The 18,748-nt window shown below is 35.8% G+C and overlaps 2 protein-coding genes across 5 annotated transcripts; one reads left to right on the top strand and one right to left on the bottom strand.

The window, feature by feature from the left end:
- The first annotated feature begins 12,507 nt into the window (after positions 1-12,507).
- Positions 12,508-14,336, top strand: LOC130494372 (14-3-3-like protein GF14 mu). 3 transcript variants are annotated; one of them, XM_057004546.1, is made up of 7 exons: positions 12,508-12,710; positions 12,818-13,124; positions 13,208-13,295; positions 13,377-13,486; positions 13,582-13,730; positions 13,954-14,012; positions 14,098-14,336. In XM_057004546.1, the coding sequence occupies exons 1-7, from the start codon at positions 12,638-12,640 to the stop codon at positions 14,098-14,100; spliced, it is 789 nt and encodes a 262-aa protein (XP_056860526.1). In that variant the 5' UTR covers positions 12,508-12,637; the 3' UTR covers positions 14,101-14,336. The 3 variants fall into 3 exon arrangements, with proteins under 3 accessions (XP_056860526.1, XP_056860524.1, XP_056860525.1); XM_057004545.1 differs by having other exon boundaries at positions 12,510-12,710; positions 13,951-14,012; XM_057004544.1 differs by lacking the exon at positions 14,098-14,336 and having other exon boundaries at positions 13,951-14,021.
- A 188-nt stretch (positions 14,337-14,524) lies between these two features.
- On the bottom strand, positions 14,525-17,783 carry LOC130509016 (inactive TPR repeat-containing thioredoxin TTL3-like). 2 transcript variants are annotated; one of them, XM_057004543.1, is made up of 8 exons: positions 17,663-17,783; positions 16,525-17,468; positions 16,242-16,437; positions 15,832-16,013; positions 15,416-15,749; positions 15,135-15,333; positions 14,944-15,050; positions 14,525-14,856 (listed from the first exon to the last, which is right to left on the bottom strand). In XM_057004543.1, exons 2-8 carry the CDS (start codon positions 17,358-17,360, stop codon positions 14,707-14,709), a joined length of 2,004 nt encoding a protein of 667 aa, XP_056860523.1. In that variant the 5' UTR covers positions 17,361-17,468; positions 17,663-17,783; the 3' UTR covers positions 14,525-14,706. The 2 variants fall into 2 exon arrangements, with proteins under 2 accessions (XP_056860523.1, XP_056860522.1); XM_057004542.1 differs by lacking the exon at positions 17,663-17,783 and having other exon boundaries at positions 16,525-17,540.
- Positions 17,784-18,748: the final 965 nt, after the last annotated feature.

Here is an 18,748-nt window from a genome sequence, read left to right as displayed (position 1 = left end):
GTATCAGCGGAATCCGCGAACAGTTCAAAAATCTAACTACAAACGTTTTCTATTTGGAAGACTTCTCTCTTTGGTTCCAGTGAAATTGTGGTCTTTCCCTTCCTAAAACCTCTCTAAATACTGTGTTGAGGCTGCTCTTATCTTATTAGAGCATCTCCAACCCAACCTCAAATCCTCAAATTTTGAAGTTTTTGTTATTCCAACCCAACTTCAAATCCTCAAATTTTGAGGTTTTGAATAGTGACACCTCAAATTTGAGGTTTCACTATTCAAAACCTCAAAACTACTATTTATTTTCTTTTTAGTCCTTACAATTATTTTCTTTCACAAATATATCTACTAATTTTATTTACAATAACTTAAACACACCAAAAAAATAAAATAGAATAAATATTATATAATATTAAAATAAAATTCCCACAAATAGAAAGATATATTAAGCAAAGGACACACAAAATAAAATACATTAAACAAACTAATATTAACTAAAACAAATTATATAAACATTTAAATATACATATCTTACAAGTGCTACCAAGTACCAGAATTTATTGGCTAATGGGTGTGTATGTTGTTTTATAATGTATGTAATTTATATTATTTTTATTATATAAAATTGTAATATTATGTGTTGTATATATATTTAAAGTATGTTTTGTGTATATTTGTGAAGTTTTATCATTGTTAGTAATTTTTATTAATGTCAAAGACTATAGGGTAAATAAATAAACTTTTGAGGATTTTTTTGAAGTTTCATGGTTGGAGTAATCAACCTTCAAATCTTCATTTTGAGGTTTCGCTCTCCTTAAAATAAGGTCTTCGGTTGGAGATGCTCTTAGCATAGCAGATGTGGGTCAACGGAGAAAGACCTGATATAAATCAGCATTTAAAAGGTAAAAGGATCAGCTTCTCCGAGTAAATTCAGAAGATCATTTGAAAAAGGAAAGATATTATAATTAAAAAAACATATGTAAAGTTATAATGTGCGTCTATAGTAGTTTGGTTACTGATTAAAGATTCTATTACATATTTCGAAAAACCTGTATAGGAAATTAAGTGGCATATGCATTGCCTAACGTTTATTAGGGTTTTATCACTTTTAAATTGAAAATTTTGGTTGTCATGTAGTGACAGCGTACGGTTCTTTCAATGGTTGCTTTAAACGTAGTTCGTCTTTTTCTTACAATGTCACTATTTTCATTTGTACGGTAAGTTTTTAGCCTTGGATTATTATGAACACGAGATTTTGTTCAGTAATGAATTTTTTGGAAACTCACATAACATTAATATAGTGGGAGCACACTAACAAATAATTAACTGCAATCGGAAGAAACGAAACTAACAATCGGACGTTAATTAGAGTCGCTTCAAAGTTCCAACTATAATCCAATGGAATTTCTAACCCAAACTGTTTATTTCTTAGTTTTAAGTTCTCACAGTTTTTATATGCATACCTTTGCGGAGACATGTCATATGCTTCTAACGTTATATCAATTAAGCTGAACAGTGAGAATCTCTGTTGCTATTATTTGCTTATTTCATCATTTTACAAGTGACCAATTTTTTTTGACTAATAAAAAAAAAAGTTTGGTCACCAAATTACATTTTTATCACTAATATTTCCATCTGTGTGTTGCATGACACCGCAACACCCCACTACTACCAAACTGTCAAAATAGTTACCTAATTGTTCTAATGTACATGAAAAAAACACATAAAGTGATTAACTATGTTCTAGTCAGTGTCTGAAGTTTTGTCTTCGATCAATAGGACAACCTATCTTATTATATGTGGAGCACCATTTGGTTTGAAAAAGTTACTTTGATATACGTAAGAAAACAAAAACAAAAACAAAAAGAAGAAAAGAACCCTAAACATAGATGATACGTATCTAAAATTATGTTCAGAAAAGAAACAATGGGCAAGAAACATCTTCACGCATGAGTTGCCAAAAGTGTCACAGTCTCATAGGCACATTTATGCATTAGTCCTATGCCCCCACAATTACTTTCTCTGCTTCTCTTTTTGTTGATTGTGATTCCCTCTGTCTTCCCACCCACCCCCATTTTTTTCATTATTGTTTCTTTCCCTTTTTGTCAGTGCATCGCTCTAACCGAAATTTACTTCGGTTTTAGACTCGGTTAAGAAATTTTGAACTGGTTTGATTTGCTATACGTTCATTTGCTAGCAGGTGTTTAATTAGTGATCCAGTGACTGGAGACTTGGAGTTAGGGAGTGTATTGGTGCATGAGAAAGTTCATTAAATAAGGGGAAGACAAAAATTAAAGTTTATTCGTTTTTTTGTTGAAATATAAATGTTGACTGCACATTCATCAAGTCTATATCACGAAAAGAAAAACAATTGATGGAGAGCCAAGTTACTCAAGTCGGTTATGAGGTGATGAGTTGCCCCACTATCAAGGATCCAGTTGTTTGGATTGTACTGCGGTGCCACCGCCATGTTAGCTCGTGGATGCCAGGAAGTCGGAGCTGGTGTGCCATATTGCGGGTTGGAAGTAGCACTGTGTGATGCTCCATGCGTCTGATGTATCTGCAAGCACCGACGGGCACTGTGACCGTAGACACCACACAACTGACACCGGCCTTGATAACCCCGCGATTTCTGGTCAGGACGTGGAGAGAATTGTTGATGCTGCTGCAACGTCTGTTGACCCTTGTTGTGGTACCGGTTCTGACCTTGATACGAGTTCCGACTATTGTTGAGTTCCCACGAAACTGAGCAGCATTGGCTGTGACAGGAGCAACTGGAGCAACTGGAGCAACTGGAGGCGCGGGATTCTTGGTCTGTAGCTTGACCTCAAAGTTGAGAAGCTTCTCATGAATTTTCGTGATGGTAGGAGTGACTTCGCGGCTCTCGATCTGATCCACCATCTGCTTGTACTCTTCCGGCAGTCCTTCAAGCACAAGTTCAACTTGATCTTCAAGTTCGTACGGCTTACCCAGTAAAGCAAGCTGATCGAATCGGGTTGTAAACCCTTGCACATAAGCGTCAATAGACATGGTACCCTTAGTCCATGCTTTGACTTGTTGGCGAAGCTGCTGTATATGAGCTCTACTGGGCTTCGCATAAGTCGCGGATAAGGTCTCCCAGATTTGGACTGCCGTCGTTGTTGTAGAGAGAATCGGCTGGACAGTAACCGTGATCGCGCCCAAGAGAGAGCTGTAGAGGAGCTTGTCCTGTCGCTTCCAAAGAGTATACGCCGGAATTCGGAGAGAGAACACCTTTAACGTCGATCGTCGGAGGAGGAACAATGGTAGAACCGTCAATGTAACCGGCAAGATCGTAACCATCAAGCAACACGTGCACTTGGCGACTCCACATCAAGAAGTTGGACGCCGTGAGTTTAGTGGCATTGGTCATGTTCACATTGAGAAGGGTGTTTGGATCGGAGACTGGTACAGTCTCTGTGGAAGAGATCGGAGATTGTGCCATTGATGATGAACTTGGAGAGGAAGGAGAAGAAGACTCATGATTTTGATATTTTTGTGTTTGGCGGCTGAAAAAGAAATTTTTTTAGATCCGTAGGTTCAAAGTTCTGATACCATATGGGAGTATTTGATTAACTTAAGTTTATTAGATGAGATAATACAGTATTTATACTGTGTACAAGAGGTATTCTAGGTATTACATAAAAACTCAAGTACCCTTATATACATATACTCTACACAGTTCTCCTGCACAAGCAGTTCGAATGGAGCAGTGGGACAAGTGCATTTTTCCTGCACAAGCAGTTCTCCTACCTACACTGTATTCACTATTCATCATTTCTTTTGGGTACTTTCCCTATTCGCTATCTTGGTCTTCTGTTAATGAGCCGTAAGCTTAAAATCTCTGGATATTTCCCTCTTATGAATAAGCTCACCAAATGCTTTCAGTCGTGGTCAGCTAAGTTGCTCTCCTTCGTGGGCAGACTGCAACTATTGAAGATGGTCATTTTTGGAACCATCAATTTTTGGGTCTTACCTTTTATGCTTCCCAAAGGTTGCATTAAAAATTTTGAGTCGCTATGTGCACATTTTCTGTGGTCTGGTAACATTGAGAAGAGAAGCATTGCTAAGATTGCGTGGTCTACGGTCTTTCTCCCAAAACATGAAGGTGGTCTGGGGCTTCGAAATATCTCGGTTTGGAACCAACTTTGTGCTTAAAATTCATTTGGATTCTTCTCACTCAGTCCTCTTCACTGTGGGCTGAATGGCACCGTAGCATCCATCTGTCGGAACAGTCTTTTTGGTCCATCGAAGCTGCTCAAACTGACTCTTGGGTATGAAAAAGACTACTCAAGCTAAGACTGCTAGCTATCCAATTCTGTAAATCAGTCATAGTAATGGGCAGGCAACTAGCTTCTGGTTCGACGCTATTTTTCTATTTGTATAAATATTTTTAGAACTTTGTTATCATACATTGTAAAAATTTATTATACCGTAAAAATAAATATCGTTATTTTGTAAATAGTTTTCTTTTATATTCAATTTAAGTTATATTTTCCATCTTCGACCTTATCAATTTTAAAACTTATCATTTATATTTATTTTATTTACTCAATTTGTCTTCATAGTGTAAAAACACACAAAACTAATTAATTCACATTTATAATACTACATAAAACACATATATTTTCACAAAGAAATGAAAATTAAGTAAATAAATATAAAATAGCCAAGAATACAAAAGGTTTATTATTATCCGTTTGTTTTTAAGTCTTCTTTATTTTTTTCATACTTCAAAATAAGCATGCCAAATTTATTATAATCAAAGCTATATGAATAGAGTATTAACTCTAGTCTCGTATTAATATAGTGTTTCCTTCTTAATTTTATATTATAATAAAAATATTGATTAATATTATTTTAAACGTATTACCATATAATTTTTATGTTTTAAATATACCAATACTTTAATCATTTGTGAAAGTGATAACTTAAGAATACCATCACTTTGTCACTGAAAATGACTGGAAATTTTTAAAATAGCATATTTGATTGTTTTGCATTCATTGGACACATTTTTAGAATACAAACGGTTTTAAATAAACGGTTTTAAGCATATTTCTATTAATTATTTTATTAATAATGAATACAATAAATCATATATTTCAGAAAACTAATTAACTTAAACATAATAATATTTCTTATACTCCTCAATATATATATATATATATATATATAAAATAATTAATAGAAATATGCTTAAAACCGTTTATATAATTATCCCTATACATTATTTGCCAAGTGATTTTGACATATGTTATCTCTACAATCACTTTCACCAAATAAATGTAACATGACATGTTAAAATGGTGACCTGACTTAATTTTAAATGTGAAATGGACAATAAAATTTAATATTTATTTTGTAAACTTTTTATTCTATGGTAATAAATTATAAATTATTATTAAAGTAAATCGATTCAAATATGACCACAAATGATATAAGAATATTTTAAAAATTCGAAATATTATTTATAATTATACAATTTTATTACCAAAAAATATTTTCAAATTGTTTTACAGATTTGTTTTAATTATAAAATTTTAACCGTAATATTATTAGCTTCTTTTATGTATCTAAAATTCAAAAAATACTGTTCATTTGTACTTTTTGACTATTATACAATTTTTATATTAATTTTATACAAATTAATTTAATATATTTTATACCAAAAATAGATAAAGTCTATCTAAAATTATAATATAAAATATATACATATCTACTCTTAAGTATAATTTAAAATTAACAAAAATTAATTTTCTTAGTTTTAATCAAAATTTATATTATAATATTGGTAAAATAAGAAAACCTATAATAATAATAAAAAAATATTTTAATATATTTAAAAATTTAAAATTTTTACTACTCCACATTGTGCAGGAAAACAGAATTGTTTTATTATTCTAAAAGAATTGTTGCTAAAATTAAATAGGAATCAATGTCATATATGGTAAATTAACAAAATTAAAACATTATAAATAAATTATGTTTGTGTATGTAATTATATTCTAATTTAATATAAAATTTTATTATTTGATAAGGTAAACTAACAAAGTAAAACATTATAATTATATTAATTTAATATCTATAATATTATTTCGAAATTTACCCTAAAATAATTATAAAATATAATAATTAACTTAAAAATAAAAGACTTCCAAACAATTATAACTATATAAATTTATAATACATGACTTCTTAAAATTTGGATTATACTATATTACATAAAAGTTGAGTTATAACTATAAGCAATTGAGAGTGTCACCACATAAGGTTTAAAACCTCCCATCACAATATGACTAATGATCATTCTAATTTATTATTTTTGAAAAATATCAATAGTTTCTAAAAAAATTGTTTCAAGATTAAATAGTAATCAATATCAGATATGGTAAATTAACAAAATCAAAAAACATTATAAATAAATTATTTTAATATATGTAATAATATTTTGAATTTAATATAAGAAATTTAATATTTTATAAGGTAAACTAACAAAGTAAAAATTATAATTATATTAATTTAGTATCTATAATTTTTTCGAAATTTACCCTATATAATTATAAAATATAATAATTAATTTAAAATGTAAGACTTCCAAAAAACTATAACTATATAAATTTATAATACATGATTTCTAAAATTTGGATTATATGCTATTGAAAATATTCACAAATAACATAATATATATATATATGTTTAGGCTATAAATAATTGAACATATCCTCATATTATTTTAAAGCACCAAAAATGTCAAATCACTATTTTAGTTATTTAATTTTCAAAAAGGTTTCAAAATTTCCAAAATATGTTTCTTTCAAAATAAAATAGAAATAATTATTAAGTAAATTAGCTAAAAGCAAAATTAATAAATAGAAGAAATTTGATAAATAAACTAAATCTTTGGAAGACTAACATAAAAATGTTAAAGGGCTTTCATTGATAAGAGAAAATATAAAGGAGGCAGCAAGTTAGTACAAAAAGAAAAGGAAAGAGGCAGCAGAATAAATTCGACTCTACTTTGGGATCTAATCTCCCGACCAGATTTGCTGGATCCAAACCCCAGTAAAACGTCCAAGATTTACCAGAGTAGTGTCATTGATTCATAGCAGAGAAATCAAGGAATTAAAAGTCTTGTGAGGAGTCATTTTAAGCCTTGCCAAACTTAAAAAATAGCTAACTTCAAGGCAGGGTCGGCTCAATATTATGATGGCCCTAGTGCAAATTTTTTTTTAACCCTAAATTTTCAGAACAAAATTTTTTTTTGACAGTATAACTATTAAATTTTTGAAAAACCAAATTAAAATAAAAAATTACATATATTTTTTATTTAAACATTGCGGAAATTAATTTAATTTACATAGTTATATTTTTGTTACATTATATTTATTTTAATGTAATATTATATATGTAAACTGAATATAAAATTTCAAAAAACAAATTGGTATGGACCCTGGAGAGATCACACTTACCTTCTCATATACTTTGCCGGCCCTGCTTCAAGGTGGTATCCAGATTTGAGGTCAGCCATTGAATCAGAGTTGGCCACGAATGAGGGGCATTGGAAATCACTAGCTTCACCACAAGACCTGTCCAAATATATAGAGAGTAATGACAGTCGAAAAAACAAGTGATCTCTATACTCTTCATGGAGACCACATAGAAATAGTGTTGCGGAATTCGTGATTCTTCTGATACCACTTGTAGAGTCAATCGTAACTCTAACAAGACTTCCTTGGGGATTCGTAGCATCCCCTGGTCCCTTTGATCTTTAACCCAGTTCGCGGCCGCATCACACTACATCTGGGGTGGATCCAGGATCCACAACATCCACTATGAAATATCGGAAAATACCTCTGATGTGGTTTACAAGATCATTACTCTCTCTGTTCCTGGGTATGCAAACCCTAAAGAGTATAAAGAGATTACAGGAGAAGTACATGGCTAAGAGCTAAGACTAGAACAACATATCATCTCTAGCTTACTCTATCTCTCTAAGAGACGCCATGGAAGCTCTCTCTGGATGCTTGAGGCTGCTGCCTCCCAGAAGCTTAGCTTAGAGATCTCTGTCGTGATCTCTCCTTCTTTGTATTGTCAGCACTTAACCTCATGGGCATTATCGATTAGGCCCATAGGTTGTCCACGCGTAACTTGTGCAACTCGGCCCAGCCGATGAACAAGTCCGATGGGCTTGACCAAACCTCACAAATCTCCACCTGTTTGGTCCAAGTCCATAACCCTTCCTTTGTGCTCGACATATCCTGAAACTTGAGCAAACCTGCTCATCCTCTGCATCTCCTTGTCTTCTCTTATCTCTTCTCACTTCTCCCAGCTCCACCTTGAGCTTAGCTTGAAGTCCCTTCATGATCTTCTTAAAACCTGCATAAGCTTCAATTTATACACCACAACTGCTTAAGTAGATTAAACACTTAAATCCACTTAGCCCCATCAATGAAAATAGACATCATGCTTGATGAAAGGTATGTGACAATCCCATTGCCATTCTGAATTTCCATCACCTTCATCCATTGTCTTGAGTTGCTAACCCTGCATTTAAAAACTACCAAAACCTAGCATTTAAAAGCCTGCCTATATTATAATTTTTTGTAAATATATTTACAAAATGTATTAGAATTGGTTATTGTAAATTGTGTTTCAAAAATGTGTTTCTAATACAATAAACAATTCTAATACATTTTGTAAATATATTTACAGAAAAAACATACAAACTTTTCTTGGTCAAATACAGATATGATTTTAAATGCTACGTATTGGTAGAGAAATTTCGATAGACCAAAACATAAATAAGTTTTGATAGACAACTCATCAATTACTTTCAATGCAAAGATCCCTGGAAACATCAGAGCAGAACTTCAAAACATTTTGGAATCTTCAATGAAGGGGAAATTAGCAAATATATGGGCCTTCCTAAATGTTTCTCATGTTTCAAAGAAGAGCTGCTATCGTACCTCAAAGATAGGGCCCAATGTCGGTTGGGTAGCCGGTTCCTGCACAAAATTTCACAGGGAGGAAAGGAGGTTCTACTCAAAACAACTGCATCGGCTCTTCCTGTGTTTTCCATGTCTTGTTTCAAATTGCCTAAGACTGTCATTAAAAAAAATTACAAAGCCTGATGGCTAACTATTGGTGGAGTGAAACATAGCATATCAAGAAGATTCACTGGGTATCGTGAGACAAAATATGTCTTCCTAAGGCTCTTGGTAGAATAGGCTTCAAGGATATGGAAAGCTTCAATCAAGCTCTGTTAGCTAAAAAGGGGTGAAAGATCATTAACCAATCTGAGTGCTTGCTGTCCATGTTTTTAAAGAGCCGATAATTTTTCGCACTCTTGACTTCTGGGAAGCTCCCATGGGAGTGAGACCATCCTTTGCGTGGAGGAGCATTTGTTTGGAAGAGACTTGTTACAAAGAGGGTTGAAAGGACAGGTAGGAAATTGACTCAATACTAGAATTTGGCTTGACAAATGGATTGATGATCCGGGTGTGGGTATGAGAGAGCCTTGAAGGAAGAATGTTACGTTTGATGTAAACCTGAAGGTCAACACTTTAATTGATAATATCAAGAGAAAATGGAATATCCAACAGCTGCGAGACATCTTCGTTCCAGGGGATGTGGCTTTGATTACTACTAATCAACCGTTGATTGCTCGTGAGGATTCTTTCTACTGGAAGCATAACAGAAGTGGAAATATGTGGGTGCAGTCAACTTACTGGTTCTTGATCAAGAACCTCTTGATGGCCTTCTTTAATCTTAAAATATCTAGGAGAGGAGAATCAGAGCATAAAAGAGCCTGGCCATGGGTGATTTGGTTTCTGTGGAAAAGCAGAAACGACCTGTTGTTTAATGGTAAAGGCTTCCTGAAGAAATTGTTGAGAAGGCTAGAAAGAAGTATGATGAGTGGTTCTTGGTGCAATTGGTGGAAACTGAAGTTTCAAATGAAATTGAGTGCAAAGTTGTGCAAAGGACACGTAGATGGAGCCCTCCTCCTTTGCAAGGTTGGTTGATGTGCAATGTTGCCTTCGAGTGGGAAAAGCAAACGAGGCGGATGGGGGTAGCATGGGTGGTTAGGAATCACAAAGTGGTGATAATACATAGTAGAAGAGCTTTCTCAGACATTACAACCTGGAGGAGGCTCATCTTACTACTATTCTTTGAGCAATAGAGAGTATGACGAGTCTTCATTATAATAAATCATCTTTGCATAAGATTTTAGAGATATTTTTTCGCAGTCAAGAAGTCTTCACAACGGCCAGCTCTAAGATATCAGGTTGATGAACTGAACATACTATTGTTTTACTGGAGGAGTATCAATTGAGGAAGGTGTAGGTGGAAGAAAATAGAGGAGCAATGTTTATTGCTCAAAGCGTGACTAGACAATGGAAGAGTCAATTCTATCTGGCGATTGGTCATCCAAAATGACTTTTTTATTTTTTTTGTTAATTAAAACCGGTTCCTTTAATCTTTCCTCCTTCAATGGTCGGGTAGACGAGATGTTTTTATGGCGTTGGTAGGCTGATACGGACCCAGTAAAGAATTTGGGGTGTCAGTTGATACAAGTAAAATGATAAAAATAATTGTTACTTTCTGTATTGAAAATCGTATAGAATCATCAGTTCAACTGGTATTTGTTAAGGGTTTGACACTCCTTAACCAAGTTCGAAGCTCTATGTAACATTTTTATCGTGAATTAAGAAAAAAATATGACACAGGTCTGCCACTGTTGGTGGGGTTCAGATCTTGCTGTGACCCTTGTTCTGTTTTTGTTATGGTGGGTTGTTTGTGTTGCCTTTCGAAGCTTGTAGTTGTATGGAACCTTTTATTTATATAATTTTCAGAAGGAAAAAAAAAAGTTTTGATAGACAGCTATACTTTGTCAAAGTGGGGTTGATCCACAAAAGAATACCAAACCTCACGGTACGTTTTCCTTATACGGGCCCGATACAATTTAATCAGATTGCAATCCATTTCGATCCAACCTGTCTACTTACCCGATCAGCTGCTCATATTGGTCTGCGTTGTGTAGAATAGAATGTACGTGGGTAAATATAACATATTCATGGGCCTATTTTACTCCTGAACTTTCAATATCTGTTTCTGATAAGCTTTTTCTTCTTCTTTTTGACATAAAATTTGAAGCAAAAGCAAAGCTAAGAGTAAAATCTAATATAGATATATTTTTTTTCGAACTTAATAGGATAGACTGATAAAACATCAAGCAAAATCTAATATTTAGGATTAATCTTAGACAAAACCTAATGAAATATTCGTATTTTATTTCTAATCGAGAAAATTATATATATATAAATTGTAAAAATAAAAGTCCTATCAAAATTTAGGAAGTATGATCTTTTTTTTTTTCAAATGTTTATTAAAAGAAGATCCAAAGCCCATGATTACAGGGTTAAAAACCAATTATAACAAAAATCGCAAACCCATAAATCGCACAGGGTTCAAAAACTGACCACAAACACAAACTGTGCCTAAAGTCCACATTATCTAAATCCAAAAGCCAGGACCGACATTGATCCACGTGTTGCAATCCTCTACGCCGAGGAGACACGTATCACGCCCTCAACACCTCGACCGACACTGCTCTGCATCAACGTCGGCAAACACGGCCGGAAGCCTCGTTTCGTCGGAGCCCGCATGCGCTTAAATCAAGAGCACACCGAGGCTGTAGCCACTACCTCGTAATCTTCGTCTGGCTCTTTTCACGGAGAGCTTCATCGAGTATAATCCGAGATCTAATCCACAGCCATCGAAATCACATTTTCATCTTCATCACCATTGTTTCCTTCACCAGAGAGCTTCAATTGGGAACCGAGATCTCATCCTGAAGCGAAGCCTCACCCATAGGATAGTTACCAAACAGAAACAACTAAACCCTAACAGAGTCGCCGTCGACTACAGAAAAACTAGACGACGCGGAAGCTTAAGCCGACCGTTCATCTTTAACGGATATGTGCAACGTCGAAGACCAGAGCCAAATACCCACCGCGAAAAGGATGCGATGTCGGAAGCAAAAGAATACACTCTTATACAAACTCTGAAACGCAAAAGAGAACGAAATAAAAGTAAAACCGGACCGACGGTGGCTGTGGAATCTCACTCCGTCGACCGGAGACTATTTTCTCACCGGATTTTCTCTCTCTAACTTTTTCTCTCTTAGCACCAATTATGACCTAAAGAGTAGTCTAGGGATTACGATCTAAGATGTGTAATGTGAAATTGCCAATTAAGATTTTCAACGTTTGAAACAAAAGAAGCAATTTTCTTTTTGTTTAATCTACGGAATGAGAATATATATATTAATTATTGTCATGGGAGAAGATAAAGAACTATTAAAATGAGTGGACTGGTAGATAGCAGCGATGACATGTCATAATCTAGTTGGTGCAGAGAAGAACCAGTGGTACCCACAAGGAATATTTTAACGATATAAAATCACTTACAGACACGAACTACCCCACTAAACCCGCGTTAATTACGGTTTTGTCCCTACGCGCAGCTCAAAGACCTCCTCTCTCTCTCTCTCTGTTCTGTCTTTCGTCTGGTCGGATCAGTCGAAAAAAGCTTGAAGAATTTGATACTTTTGATTTCTAAATCAATGGAATCTGCTAAAGAGCGTGATACTTTCGTCTACCTCGCAAAGCTATCTGAACAAGCTGAGCGCTATGAAGGTAAAGAATCTTCTTCTTATGGTTTCTATGAATCTTATCGTTGGACTCAAGGCTCTCGATATGGTCTCCAGATATGTATTGAAAGTGTGATTATTTATTTATCACAGAGATGGTGGAGTCGATGAAGAACCTCGCGAAGTTGAACGTTGATCTGACGTTGGAAGAGAGGAACTTGCTCTCTGTTGGATACAAGAACGTGATCGGTTCAAGGAGAGCTTCGTGGAGGATCTTCTCGTCGATCGAGCAGAAAGAAGCAGTGAAAGGGAACGATGTTAATGTAAAGAGGATCAAAGATTATATGGAGAAGGTTGAGTTAGAGCTCACAAGTATATGCATTGACATAATGTCTGTGTTAGATGAGCATCTGATCCCATCTGCTTCCGAGGGTGAATCAACCGTCTTCTTCAACAAAATGTAATGTTATTTAACTGATGCTAAAACTTAAAGATCGTTTTAAGTTTTATATGTATCTGAAGAGTTTGTTTGGTTTGTTGCAGGAAAGGTGATTATTACCGCTATCTTGCTGAGTTTAAATCAGGGGATGAGAGGAAAGAGGCTGCTGATCAGTCTTTGAAAGCCTATGAGGTGTTTCACTTGTGAATTATCTAATACATATAGTCTTTTTTTTTGTAGCTTTACTTTTAATTTTTATTTTTTGCTTTACAGATTGCTACTACTTCTGCTGAGGCTAAGCTTCCTCCTACACATCCTATCAGATTGGGATTGGCTTTGAATTTCTCTGTCTTCTACTATGAGATCATGAACTCACCTGAAAGGTTTTAGATATTTTTTTATTACTAAGAACATAAAAGACTTGTTTTATTGTTTCAGGGGTTTGAGATTTGTTTTATTTATTTTTGTGTCTGTTCAGGGCATGTGAGCTTGCTAAGCAGGCGTTTGATGAAGCAATCTCAGAACTTGACAGTCTGAATGAGGAATCTTACAAAGATAGCACTTTGATTTTGCAACTCCTTAGGGACAATCTGACCTTGTGGACTTCTGACATCCCTGAAGAAGGAGGTGATGGTTGTTCTGCACTTAAGCATAGTCTTAAACTATAATGCTTTTGATGTCCTACAATGGTTCTTTTTAGTGTTTTGCTTGAAACCTATGAAGTTAAGACATAAACATGTTTGATTATTAGATAGTTGAAGTAACATCCGGAAGATGATGCACTGTTTCATAAATGATTCATATTTAGATGCTGATTTCAACTGTTTATTTTTGCATATATCTGCAGTAGATGATGCACATAAGACGAACGGTTCTGCTAAACACGGTGCAGGTGAAGACGACGCAGAGGTAAACTAGAAGATATTTCCTTCCTTGTGGTGAATATAGACCAAGTTTACTCTGATAACAGATCTTGTTTTGCTCCTTGATGCAGTGATCTGATGATATGTGTGCACCCGCAGCAGCAGCAGTAATGGACAAACATGTTTCAAGAACAACTGAATGTGCGGTGAATAATAGCCAAAAACCTATAGTTCTTATGTTTCCTAGTATCATTATTGTCTATATATTGTACTCTCTGGTTTGAGTGTATGCTTGTTTCTCAAGACACTCTTTTCTTATTTGTGATTTGTATTCAGTACTGTCTTCTTCAACCATTGCTCTTCTCTCTCACTATGTATTCTTATGGATCCACTCTTATGACTCTGTTCAGTTACTTTCACAGCTCTTTAATCATTAATAGCATGCAAAACACCTTACCTGTACCTATATAAAACACAAGCGAAACATGAACTGATAATGAAGCTTGCATTTCTTGAATACATTTCTGAACATTGACTCAGTTTAGCAACATAGCCAAATTAAGCAGAGTCAAACTCCAAAAAGTTATATAGAAAAAAATAATAATAATGAACAATTTGTTGAATGATAGAATAGCTCTTCCCCCTCTCTTTCATAAGATATCTTCTCTCAAGTCTTGAAACAATAAAGGCTCTTGGGATCAAATTATAATGAAGCAGAGAATGATGATAGGCTTATCAAACTATAAGAGTTGCTTTATAGAGTCCTCGAGAAACTGGTGGCTCGGACATATCATCTCTTTCACTTTGTCTCCGTTCTTGTACATCTTAAACGTTGGAACTTTCCTGATACTCTCTGCCTTAGCCAATGCCAAGCTCTCCTCCACATCCACCTATTAACAGTTACATTTTTTTCGGTTAGAACATTGTTAGAGTTACATGAGTTTGACAAGAAACTGTGGTATGAGTGTTGGTCTTACCATGAAGAAATGTACTAATGGATACCGGAGGCATAAAGTGTTGACGTAAGGAGAGATCTCTTCGCATTTTCGGTTTGATGATGATTTGAAATGGAACACAGAGACACCTGAAAGAAGAAGAATGTTTCCACTCTTGAGCAAGACATATAAAGAAGATCACAACACAATCGTTTGCTGTCTTAAACTTTTACCAGGAAGTGAAACTGAGTTCTTGAACTTATCCAAAGTTGTGACTGCACCAACTTCGTTATTAAAGAATCCTCCTAAGCTTTTGGATTCTTGACTTAGCGCGAGTTTCGCTCTCTCCAGTGACTCTGCAACTTCACTGTCTCCCGGTAGTTCCCTTCTCACAAACTCATAATCTCTAACCGCATCTTCCCATCGACCAAGCTATATTTCAAAACCAACATTTTCACTCAAACACACACACACACACTACTAAACTCAGTTACTAACTTGTTTAAAAACTTACCTTTCCGTATGAAGCAGCCCTTCTTAGAAGTGCCTTAATGTAACTAGCGTGGATTTTAAGCGCTTGGTTACAGTCTTCAACGGACTTCTCCCACAAACCGAGCTTATACCAACACGCTGCTCTGTTACAGTACAGAACCGAGTTGGAACCGTCGTGTTCAAGACCGTCTCCATAAGCTACACTAGCTTCAGAGTATCTCCCCGAACTAAACAGCTCATTACCACGAGTACGCGCCTTAACAACCGTCTTGACATTGTTTAAAACCGACAGGAGCTCCGGGTTGGTCTGATCTAGCATTGAAGCTCTCTCTGCCTTTACAACACCGTTCTCAAATCTGCAACAAACCTATCATCTCTACTCACTCACTGAATAGAATCAATCAAAGTAACACAGCAAGTTTCGAAAAGCTCTCTCACCTTCCTAATGCCATATCGACTTGACCTTGGATACAGAGCACATAAGCTTCAGCTACCATACCAAAGAGTTTGGCCTGTGATTGATGATGATGATGATCCAGTCTTGGAATGCAAGATAGACAAAAATCTGATTCCTCTAGTTGGTTAAGACGCAACAAGGCTTCAGCTTTACATGCTACAAGCTGTTACAATCAAATACAAAACATCAATGTTAGTAAAAATCTTTTTTTTTTTTGAATTATACAGAGGTATCATGGCCGCAAATAAGTGTTCCAGACTAGTCACGTATTGCCACGTGTCTAATGTTAATTCCAGTGGCCGGTTTTCGAATCCTGGTGGCTTCACCGTATTAGGCTTTTGCACTCAAGTTAAAATAGTTACAAGCAAATGCTAAGTCGATGATCTCTGACCTGAGGAGACGAATCCGCACCGTTTGCAATGGCTGCATCGGTTTCTTTAATCGCGGTTCTCCAGTCTCCGATCTTCCTAGCCTCCCAGCAACGCCGGAGATGCTTCTCCAGCGTCTGCAGCCGTTGGAGATCAGCTTGGTCAGGACATTGACCGGAATAACAAAGATGACGCCTTGCATTCTCAGCTTCTCCCAATCTAAACCAAACCACACAAGATGAAATCAATTCATCACAAAGTCTCAAATCTTTATTAAACTTACAAACACGCAAAAGATTCATTTACCTGAGATAGAGTGAAGCGAGTCTCTGGTGAGCTCTGGAGTAAGACGGGTCCACCCTCACGGCTTCGAGACACTCTTTAACGGCTTCTCCTAACCGTCTTAACGCCGTTAAAGCAGCCGCGCGGTTGCTTCTGTAAGAAGCATTCTCCGGTGACAACGAGATCGCTCTGTCGTAGAGAGACAGAGCTTCGGTGAATCTTCCTCTTCTATACATATCGTTCCCCGACCTTTTCAACTCCTCCGGAGTTTCGCCGTTCGCCGCCGCGTGGTTTGTCTTTCCGGCGATTCCTCCGCCGCTTCGTACGACGTTTCCGTGACCGTAGTTTCCGGTTCCGGTGCATAGAGTCTCGGCTCTGGTCGAGGTCCGGGTCGCCATTCCGGTTTTCAAGATCCGACCCGACGGGCAAATGTTGCCGGCGGGTAATACGGTTGGGGACGGAGACGCTGCTGACGTCGCGCCGGAGCTGTGGCTCGCTCCGGAGTAGAAGCTAGAGCCGGAGAAGATCAACGGCGTTCCGGTGGAAGAGGATCTCCTGTGACCCGGTTTAAGATTCCGGGTCGCCGGCATTCCGGATCTTGTTATCTCGCCGGAGTGGCTTTTCACCGACGGTTTGTCGGGAACAGAGCCTGAAGAGCCGGAGCTGCTGGTGGGGGTGGCCGCAGCGGAGGAGGAGGAGGAGACACGTGGCATTAAGGTGGAAACGGGAGAACCGAGATCGAGTTCGCGGAAGTCTGGTTTGTTGAAGTCATCGCCTCTCTGTAAAGTCAATGAGTCACGAAAGCTTCTTGCAGTTGAGTCTATGGCAGGTTCTAACGAGAGCCTTCTAGAATGAGACATCCTCGTACTTTGAATCTATTGGCTCTCCTCCTTCCCCCTCAGCGCTTCTTGTTTCTTCCCAGAAAGTCAGACACTCTCTCACCACCGAGGCTAAAAGAGAAACAAGTACTGTTCAAAAGAGAAGGAGAGAGAGAGAGAGAGTGAGAGAAGAAAATAAAAATAAAGACAGATCTTGTAATAAATAGAAAAGGAAGAAGCAAAGAATGAAGGTGAAATTAAAAAAAAATCATATAATATAGGTTTTTTTTTGTTTATGAATGTGATTAACCTTGATTAATTTTACAGATTACAAATTTCCCTACCTCTGAAATTATGACATTGATCTTCTTGTGCCGCCTGTAACGCCTGTTCATCACGATCACTATCTCTCTCTCTTTACGCCCGTGTCCTCACGGCTGCTTGTCGCTGAGAGGACAAATAGTTTGACTTTTGAGTTTTGTACACACACTATTCGAAGACAAACTTATTATCTACATTTTTTCGTATACTTTTAGATTATTTGGAATATTTATCATATATTGCTTCGTGTTGAGGAAAACGAATGATCAATGTATGTATATGTACATTGTATTTTGTTAAATGTACTACTTAAAATATACGTTTACTCTAAATCAATAAAATTAAATCAGGATCCCTTTTATGAATTTGCCCTTAATTTTCATGGTATATTATTTTTTGTGCCATCAGATTTATCTTAAAAATTAAATCTCATTAAGGATAGTTTAGGAAATAAAATAAGGACCACCTAAACTACCTAATATCTAGCTTATCATTTATATATACGTCACCTATTTCTACGTGAACCTGTTAAACCAATATTAATGGACCCCTATTCATATTAGTCTCATCTATTGCCTATTGGTGTAATGAAAATTTGATAGATTATTTTAATGCTATCAACACTAAAATACGAAACTATATAATTGATATAAGCCAAGCATATTGTTCTGAACAATTTAAATATACATCCATGCCTCTTAAGTCATTATATTTATATGTTAGTATTGATATACGACAAATTTTGAATTATATAACGCATGCTAATTTTTTTAATGGGTCCAAACTCTAAAAAGCTATGTATTTGTTTAAAATAAGGTCCAGTTTATAGCTTTACAATTAATTGATACCCAGTTTACTCGAGATATTCTCGACTTCAATCACAGAAGATCACGTGAGATCGCAAAGTTATGTTCCAGTCGATAACCAAAATGTTTTCGAATCTTAAACCAAATATTTTTCAAGCGATATGCTCCTATAATATATCATTAGCGAGGATATATTCCTTTAGAATATCCGTACTGTCACTGACTTTTCATTCTACTATAAATACTACCATCTACATTATCTAATATTTTGAGCTTGAGGCTATTTGAAGCCAGCTTAACTCC

This window comes from Raphanus sativus, chromosome 3, assembly GCF_000801105.2.
Source record: "Raphanus sativus cultivar WK10039 chromosome 3, ASM80110v3, whole genome shotgun sequence".
In the NCBI taxonomy this organism is placed as follows: domain Eukaryota; kingdom Viridiplantae; phylum Streptophyta; class Magnoliopsida; order Brassicales; family Brassicaceae; genus Raphanus; species Raphanus sativus.
Note: the sequence above shows the minus strand (reverse complement) of the source record. Positions and strands in the feature narration are given on the sequence as shown.